Raw genomic sequence first — 9,453 nt, 5'->3', positions numbered from 1 at the left:
ATTTAATGAAATTATGTGCTAAAATAACATTGATCTTTGTGTCATATTTAATCAATAATCAAAACCCATTATTGAACCAAAATGATATTTTAACTATAATAACTAATTTTTCAAAAGACAATTAACCAAAAATTACCCAAATTAATTAAAATTTGTAAATATTTGAAGAATCTTCATAATAAAAAATGATAAAATCCCAGGTCGGTTAGGTTAAATAGCTGAAGGATCTGAGCTGTAATTTTTTTTTTTTTTTTTTTTTTTTTTTTTTTTTTTTGAAGATTATTTCTGTGTTGCAATCAAATACTTTAAAGCTGCAGCTACAATATTACAATACCCTACAATCTCTTCCTTTTCTTAACCAAAAAGATGGATTCTTCAGAACCCATTGGCTCAGATTATCCTACACCCTACCACTTCTTTCACTTGAAACAGGCTAATTATCATACAGAGGTGAGGTCGTCCCCGGCCATGGCAGGGGCGCCCTCGGTGCGCTTCTACTACCTGCTGCTGCCTATATCCCCGTTCCCTCCTCTCCAACTCCCGTCGACGTACTGATCGGCCTTTGCATAATGCATTTTAATGGCTGCCACCGGATCGGAAATGCCAGTACAAGAATTACCCACGACAATCCCTCCCCTCCCGACGACGTTCATTCCAACAAGCATTCTTCCCTGCTGCTGTAAACTCGCTAGCGAAAGAGAATCGAACCCGTTTCTTCTGTGTATCTCGGAAAATATATCAACTGGGTAAGGTCGTTTCTTAACACCATCTACAGTTTTGTAAGCTTGATCATCATTTTTTGTGAGTGTCAGCAATGGCTGCTGCTCGGTTTTAACAGATGTTGCGGCGTAGCCACTGAATGCAGCAGGATACTTCGCCTGTAAAACGATAGAATCAGGCATTGCAGATAGCCCAGTCTGTAATCCGTTTCCATCCCAAAACCCGTAACTCCTCGACGGAGCATTCTCTCCCATATCGTACGTACTGCTCGACTTATGAAGTCCCTTTTTCGTACCACACTCGTTAGAACCAGAACTCGAATTCTGCTGGGAAGGGGCATGACTTAGTATCTGACCGAACAGTTTCACATCACCTTTCCTGCATGGAACGTCGGAATCTGAAGCACTGCCACTGCGTGAAGTGTTTTTCCGATGATCATGACCGAATTCCACATTTGGAGGCGAAAAAGGAAGCTCAGCAGACCGGTGGCACGGCTTAGAACTGTTACAGTTTTGAAGACGGCATTCCTGTTCCTCAGCAACATATGTACTGTTACAATTGATGTCTGGTTTTGATAACGCTCGAACGACAGGAAAAGATGTGTGATTGATCGTTCGATTCATGTCCTCGATGATTGGCTTATTGAAAGGATGGCTGCATGGAAACTCGGACGATCCAACGTGGCGTAACAAATGATTTTCACGCTCGGCATAGCCATCTCTGTTCATCGGCCTTTTGGGCGCATCCCTAACCTCCAATTTACAAGACTTCTCTACAGAATCCACTTTAAGAAAGTTGGGATGTGAAATTTGTGGATCAATTCCAGATGAATCTTGAACCAAGCACTGTAATATACTTTGAGCATGTAAATTACTGTTACTTCCTTTTTCTTCTCCAAATGCGAGCTTCATAACAGCTCCGCTCTCGCTGATAGCTGTTGAATTTTCATCGACTGTAGACATGGATTCCGACCTCAGAACGTTGGGTTCGTTACAGCGGTTGCTTCCAGCTTCGGTATTTTCAGAAGAACCTTCAATTTTGTGGTCATGCACTGGCTTGGGCTGGCTTGGAGAAGCACGAGCATTAGCGAGATTACAGGCAGAATGAGAATCAAGATTTGGCGCGTCCTCCTCTACTTCCTTCGATGTCTCAGAAAACAAGTTTCTGACAGCCTCAGCACGTTTAGCTTCTGACTGTTGAAATGCTGTACTTTCCCCAAATTCACTAAAACCATCCACAGACTTGGAGCCAATTTCCTCGCTACTACGAGCTCCTTCCACGACATAGTGGGCTTCCGAGTCAGTCCCGCTCCCACTGGCGTCGTTACCGCTCCTTGGCGTTCCTACATCTTCAGAAGTACGGATCAAATCCAATCCAAGGCATTTCCGAGCTTTGCTGAAAAAAACCTTGCACTGGTCCCTAGACTTCGACCCGACACATCTTGAGATCATATCAAAATCTTTACCATAGGACGACACAGCCTGCATGAAGATAGACTTCTCCTCATCTGTCCAACTCGAAGAATCTACATCTCCAGAACTATCATCCGAACAAGGTTCATTATCTGTTCTCTGCATAGCATCCGACATCGAAGGCAGTTTTGTCGCAGAATCCACTTTATGGCACTTTGGCTCCCTGTAGTCCTCACTGGGATGGATAGCACTTGTAATGCAAGAGCTCATCGGTTCCGAAGAAATCGAACCACATATACCAACAAGAACATCAGCAGCAACCGTTTCTTTTTCGGATTGAAGTTCATCAAAACGGCGAGCACATGTCAGCTGAGTTCCGATATTGCTGTCTTCCTGTGCTGCCATTACTGAAGCAACACCCAAAATGTCGAGGGACGTGGCATTTACGCCGGGATTCCATTTCTTCCCTGATGTTAACATGTATGTCATGGTAGAAGATTTCATTTGCTTGCCCAAATCCAAATTTTTTCTCTTCTTAAAACTATCAGACTTGTGATTTTTGTAATAAAACTGGATACAATCTGCAGTGGTTTTGTGGCTGAGAAATGAAGAAATTTTTCTAAAATCCTTTCCAAACAAAGATAGCTTCTCCCAGAATAACTCTCTCTCTGCTAAACTCCAAGGGTTTATCATGCTCCTTTCCTTCTCAACAGCACATGGATCTTCAACCAACCCGTTATTGGAGACGAACCTTAAAGCCGTCTTCTCATTTTTGTCCAAAATCATAGCTGGCATCTTCAAAATATTCCTGTAACGCCGAACACGTGGATTCGACAGCAGCTTGCTGGAGTAACGAGTAGCGATTTCTGAGTTACTGGCACGGTTTTGACATGCTCCTAAAAAATCAAAATTTAAACGATTAGATGAATTTGCTATCAGATTTCGTGATCAACGAGTCAAAAAATTACAATCACAAAAGCCTTTGGAAAGATAAATGTAGCTGGCTGTCAAGCACTCACAAAGTGGAAGAGAAAATTATACTCGTCTCAGAATACTACAAAGGTTTTGAAGTCATGCATATTTTTAAAGAAGTTCTATATGAGTTCAGCTTAAATCTCTGGCTACAAGAGAGAAATATCAAACATATTCACTTTCTTTTAAGCTTTCTTAGTTGTAACGGCCCAAGCTCACCGCTAGCAGATATTGTCCTCTTTGGGCTTTCCCTCAAAGTTTTTAAAACGCGTGTACTAGGGAGAGGTTTCCACGCTCTTAAAAATCTGCCCTACCATACTTAAGTTTCAGAATGAACTAAACTCATGATAGCACATAACAAGCCTAATCACACAATCTCGACCTATTAAAATGAACCATGCGGGAGCGAATCGAACATCAAAAATGACCAAGCACAACAAGAAGTACAGATAGCCTTGCTTTCTTTAATTGAAGACAGAACTTTCAATAAAGCAATCATACTTAACAAATGATTGAAGTATAATTTCATCATTAACATTCTAATTCACTTTAAAGATATTCAAATTCCATAGTTTATCATCAACACAAATAGAGCCAATACCTTTTAACATAGAAAATCGGCATCGAACATTTGAAGAATTTGTTCGACTATAAAACAAATAGCAAGTCTAGAAGAAGGAAAGATAGAACTCATCTTACCATGCTGAACCACACGGGAGCGAATCGAAGACCTGTACTTCTGATGACCAGAATATGTAACCCTTAGACTCAACTCCTTTTTTTGGGGCTTTGAGCGACATTTCTTCACAGAATGCAGTAAACCTTCTTTCCATGAGTGTTGCAAGGCTTTAAATCTAAGGGTTAATGCACTCTCCTTAAATTTTAAAAACTGCCTCCTCATCAAAAATTTCTCTTTAATAAGCTTCTCGGTCTCCGAGCAGGGGACAAAGTTGGTGCTTTGACTACTGATCTTAAACATTTCAGCTGGCAAGGACCCGAAAATTACTTCTGCAGCCTTACTTGCATATTCTTTATTACTTGCAAAAATTAGATCACAGAGAGACGATCCACTAGCCGCTTGTGCCATCGAATCACCACAAATGGATTCACCGGTACAACTCTTAGCACGAATACATTCATTGCGTTCATCCACAAATGGCTCAGAGATTGATAAACTCCTTCCCGTCTTGTCAGATACAATTACATCTGTAACTTCAGTTCGGATTGGTTCATTAAATTTCGACATCACAGTTCCAGGACTATCAATTTCCTCATCTTTCGTATCGACATCTTCAACTCCCACAACATTCTTGCAGACTGGCATCTTCTTAACTGTTGAATCCGAAGTAGAAACTACTTTCAAGGAAGCGGGTCGAGGAGAAATACATGAGACACCATCTGATTCTTTGACATATATCGCACTGCAAGATTTCGAACGAGAAACATTGCCTCGATTTTTAGATTTCAAAGACTTAAGTTCATTTTCAAGTAAATCAATTTCAGATTCAGTCATCTCCAACGTCTTTGAAATATCACTTTTATACGCTAGCAGCTTATTCAATGTCGACTTCCCAAAACATGATTCTACTGTATTTGGATCATCAGACTGAAACAGTTCAACAAGTGATGATCCTATTTTAGCAATAGAACTAATCTCCAACTTCTCTAAACTAAGGAAGAAGTTCTGAAGCTGATTTTGTGAACCGGACCCGGGTGAACTACATTTCATGCCATCAACACTTGCCGCCTTACTAAATGGTTTATCCTCCAAGCCTATAGCAGTCAATTCAAAAAAGAAAAAGAAAGAAAGAAAAGAACATTCAGCATATATAAAGGTAAGAAGATTGGATACTAAAGTTCCTATTAAAAGATTTTAAGGTACAGAATTATTTCTATGCTCATAATTACAAATGGATGCTAAAAGAATTGGAAGCACCCGCCCAACGACTTATTCTAGAAAAAAGCAACTATATTTCAGAAAATAAAGAGAAAACAAAAGAAATCTCAGAAAACCACAACAAAACAAACATATAAGGGTTATGGAGAAAAGTTACAAAAAGAGCCTGAATAAAAAAAACGAGCTTGGGTAGCACCACACAAAGTCCTGCCAAGTCATACAGCTCCAATCAAAACTCGTTTCTACCATAAGTGGAGCATGGTTCGTTGACCCCTGAAATCCAACCAACAACATCCCCCTTGAACTTACAATCAATAGACACAGAGAAGGATCCCACCACCAAGTCCAAGACTTCAATATTGATCTCTCTCCACATCATGAAAATACCACCGGCAGATCCAACCATATCCACGGTTAGCCAAAACACTCCTCTGGAGCTCCAAACAGATTTCACAACTCTTTAGTCTACCTCATCAAGCCTCGTTTCCAACAAAATGATTACATCTGAGTTAGCTCTACCAAATAAGATCGTTAATCAATGGTCTTTTCAGGGAATCCCCAAAACCCTCACATTCACAAATTATTCTCATTGAGAGAACCTAAGAGCTCTGATATCACTTTCTATAGAAACCTCTGTGTCCAGGCCCTCTATCTCCATCTCCTCCTCATTCATTTCATTTTTCAAAATTCTTACGAACTTGTTACCCTCGCTAGCTATTTTCTTCTGAGCATCACAATCTTTCTTCGCCGAATTCCCTATTAAGGATCTGATACACAAGTTACTCTACCTCAAAGTTCGCACCAAGTTTTTGCTAATTGCAAAGCCCTCTGGCACAACTTCCACCACTGTATTTGTATTCTTCTCCGGCCGGTACCACCAGGTTGAAATTTCCCTCGAGTTAACTATTTACGTGATTTCTAAAAAATCTTCCTCTTTTGTTTGTGATTAATGAAGTACTTGTTGCACTCAAATTTCTGGAAGAACGTTGGGTAGTTCGAAGCATGAAGTAGGTCTTCAAGGGAGTCTATTATCCAAACAAAAGACCTGAACCTTTTCCTCACTGTACACAAAGTGAGGACAACATGATTCATATTCCACTTAATGTTGAAGAACAATTTGTCTGTCCAATTGCTTAATCATCGGCATAATTGCCAATCTTCGTTTTGTGTTACCATTTGGCTATCAATGAGATGAGGACATAACTCATACACTTCCACTCACCCCATATAAACAGACTGGGCACGTCCTTCATTGGGACCCAAAATTCAACATTAGTTCTTAGGCCAAGCATAACATATTTGGCTCAAAATGAGAATTTTCATAGTTTAATAACAAACTTCACATGTTTAAGGAATATTTTTGTCGCGATCTAGGTGGACAAAACTAAACCTCCAACTTCTTAACCTTTGCTTCTTTCTTTTTCGACTTCATACAACTTGCATTGTTCAGGGCCAACTAAGACTTTCATTTTTCAACCCTCAAAATTGCACAAGCAAAAAAGTCCTCCCAGTAATGGCACAAATCATTTCAGAGTACAGCTTACATCATACATAAGGCACACAAAAAAAAAAAAAAATCGAATAGTAGACTACTATATACCTTCCCCATATTAATTTTAAATTGACTATGCCAACTTGAGCCTAATAGAATGGTCAAGGCATTAGTAAAAATGCTGTAAGAATAGGGTAGGCCTAAAATATAGTCACAATTTGTTAACAAATTGAACTCACTGCAAGTATAAATCACTTTGAGACCCTAAAAGTATCACGTCTAATAATATTTTATCAATGAAAAAAAAAATTACCTGATGATGAACTACAAGCAAAAGAGGATGGAGTTGCAGGAGATGCACAATCTGAAAAGGGTAAAGTTTTAGGGCTTTTCTCAGAAAAGTTTGAGCCAAGGGAATGAGTTAATTCAGCACTAATACTGGAAAGAAGAGTCCCTTCTTTTCTCATACTTGTATCAGGAGCCTCAACTTTATATTTCTCAAACTTCGCTAATCCATCACCCCATCCAAGCCTTGGCTTCTTCTTAGAAATGGTATCTTCAAAAGGCAGAGAAGATGTCACACAGGCAGTAGCTTCAGCAGAAGAGCTTTCTATTAGAGATGAAACTCTAAGAGGTAAATCAGCCTTTTCATTCTTTGAGTTCGTCGAACTGCTGTAAGCAGATGCACGAGACGACAAACTCCCAGACCTGGACCACTTCAGAGGCTTCCAATCAGTGGAGCCAAGGGAAACTTCAACATCAGACCTCAGGCCATTTTCTGACCCAAAAGCACCACCAACCTTATCATTACGGTCCTTAGAGTGAATTTGATCTGAGACACTTACAACGTCAGATTGAGGAGAGGAATGCGTCGTCGTATCATCTACTGACCTCTGATCAGAACTCACATCCTGCGAGGAAGGTCTTCGAGACGGGTTTCCGAATCCATTGGTAGTCTCCCTAGAGTAACTTCTCCAGTCTCTATAACTAGAAGAACCTCTACTTTCTCTCCCAATTCTAATATATTTTCCATCTCCGCGAGGAACTGACGGCCGGAAGCTCTCATTTTCTACCCTGTCACTGAATGACCGAGAAGGCCCATATCCATGACTAGCTTCTTCAGAAAACTGGTGCCAGCCACCCTGCTTACCATGACCTTCCGGAGAAAAAAACAACAAAAATAATCAATAACAGCAGAGAAGAAATATACAGGCAGTGATAAAATCAAGTATCCTAATCAAATCCATTATTATCCAAAGCTTCAAAAAACAAACCCCACCCAAAAACTCGAGGTAAAAAAAAAAAATGCGATTATGGTATACCTGCTTAGACGCCTTAAGATCTAAGAAGTTAGAAAGCCGAAGCAATAGAGTAAAATCAAACTCACCAGTAGGTCTTCGAAAATCTGCAGAACCCCACCGGTTGAACTCACGAGATCCATGATAAGAGTCCCTCCATCTGGTCGCAGACCCTATGGCCTCCGATTTCTCATGTTTCCTCTCCTTGAAGAGGTCTTTCCTGTCCCACGGCAAAGGTTCTGGCGGCATGAAAAGCAAGAAAATCGCATGAGCTTCCACGACCAACGAGTGTCCCACAAACACACACAAAATCCAGTATAAGCCCTAGCGCCTCGCCCCCACCACCACAGCCAAATTCCAATTCAAACTACTCGGCAATCAATTTCACGAACTTGCAACGCGCATAATCACATAAACAAAGCTCAATAAACTGAACACCGACTGGAAAAACTCTCGTAAACCAATAATATCCCCCTTGGATCTTCAAATACAAAATCTACAGCGCTGCAAATGAATCAAATGGCTTGAATCAGATCAAAAAAACAACGAATTAGAAGAGAGTTCTTCTTCCTTCTCCACACTTCCAGGGATTTGCAATCTTCTTAGCAACTCCTTTATCTCCCTTTCTTGGCTGGTGGAAAATCTGCTTCTAAAGCGAGAAAGTAAGATGAAGAAGAAGGAAAGCGCAAAGAAAGACGACAAAGAACAAAATAGATCCTTGAGTAGAGAGAGAGAGAGAGAGAGATGGGCGTCCGGATCTCAACGCGATTGTTATACCATATTTCAATCACGCTTCAAGTCCGGGAAAAAAATAATAGCAATTATTATTATTATTCATTTTCAAGACAGAATTATTTACTGTATTCCCAAAATACCCCTGCTTTTTTAACATATTTACATATCCGACTCACCGACTTTCTTCCCATCTAAAGCAACAAATTAAATTTATTCGTAATTTTTTATTTGGAAATTTTTCTAAAACATTTTCGGAATTTTAATAGAGATTTTTATATTCTAATTTTAAATATATTTTCATATTTAAATATTTTTTGAACGAATCATTTCATTTTTTAATTACAAAAATTTAAATATTTTGTTACTATTTAAAAATATAAATCTAATTTTAATGTTAATTATTATTCAAAATGTATTTGATAATAATTGCAATAAATAATTAAATATTATGATAATAAATTAGTATTAATTAATTTATAAGTATGTTTTATGTATTCCATGTAAAATATCATATAATTTATAATATATTTTTTTCAAATTTTAAATCATAAAAAACAAATTAATAAATAAAATTGCCGCTCTGAATCCAGGGGTAAATTCGTAATTTCGGCCTAAAATCAATGACTCTCTAAAATTCAGCCCTTCCCGCCTTAAACAAGTTGGCGTTTTTATTCCGTTTGGCGCCCATTAAGAGACTGAGTCAAACCGCCAAACGACAAAAATATTTAAAATAATAATAATATAATTTGCCACGTCATCAACGCTTCGTGCAAAGTCACGTGAACCGCTTGAAGCACGTGCTGTCTGCACCCGCTCCAAAGTTTCGAACTATTCCCCACGAGAGGGAAAAATATAATTAAAACAAAATTTTAAATTTAATGTTCATTTAGTCGCTTTAATTTGAATTTAATTTCGATTTTTAGTCTT

At 39.0% G+C, this 9,453-nt stretch overlaps 1 protein-coding gene across 2 annotated transcripts; it reads right to left on the bottom strand.

The window, feature by feature from the left end:
* Positions 1 to 279: 279 nt before the first annotated feature.
* Positions 280 to 8,521, bottom strand: LOC111801610 (uncharacterized). Of its 2 annotated transcripts, XM_023685654.2 has the most exons (5): positions 7,881 to 8,521; positions 6,963 to 7,649; positions 6,807 to 6,857; positions 3,804 to 4,877; positions 280 to 3,028 (listed from the first exon to the last, which is right to left on the bottom strand). In XM_023685654.2, exons 1-5 carry the CDS (start codon positions 8,038 to 8,040, stop codon positions 498 to 500), a joined length of 4,503 nt encoding a protein of 1,500 aa, XP_023541422.2. In that variant the 5' UTR covers positions 8,041 to 8,521; the 3' UTR covers positions 280 to 497. The 2 variants fall into 2 exon arrangements, with proteins under 2 accessions (XP_023541422.2, XP_023541420.2); XM_023685652.2 differs by having other exon boundaries at positions 6,807 to 7,649.
* Between the last annotated feature and the right edge of the window lie 932 nt (positions 8,522 to 9,453).

This window comes from Cucurbita pepo, chromosome 9, assembly GCF_057944985.1.
Source record: "Cucurbita pepo subsp. pepo isolate OVF chromosome 9, ASM5794498v1, whole genome shotgun sequence".
In the NCBI taxonomy this organism is placed as follows: Eukaryota; Viridiplantae; Streptophyta; class Magnoliopsida; order Cucurbitales; family Cucurbitaceae; genus Cucurbita; species Cucurbita pepo.
This window is presented reverse-complemented; position numbering and strand designations above follow the sequence as displayed.

What these genes read in the sequence shown, in the direction of transcription:
- LOC111801610 (XM_023685652.2), bottom strand. Translation starts at nt 8,040, where the DNA reads ATGCCGCCAGAACCTTTGCCGTGGGACAGGAAAGACCTCTTCAAGGAG. An exon ending in AGATTTTCGAAGACCTACTG is followed by an intron (nt 7,650 to 7,880) that starts GTGAGTTTGATT and finishes TTTCTCCGGAAG; the next exon opens with GTCATGGTAAGCAGGGTGGC. An exon ending in CTCCCGTGTGGTTCAGCATG is followed by an intron (nt 3,029 to 3,803) that starts GTAAGATGAGTT and finishes TTGATTTTTTAG; the next exon opens with GAGCATGTCAAAACCGTGCC.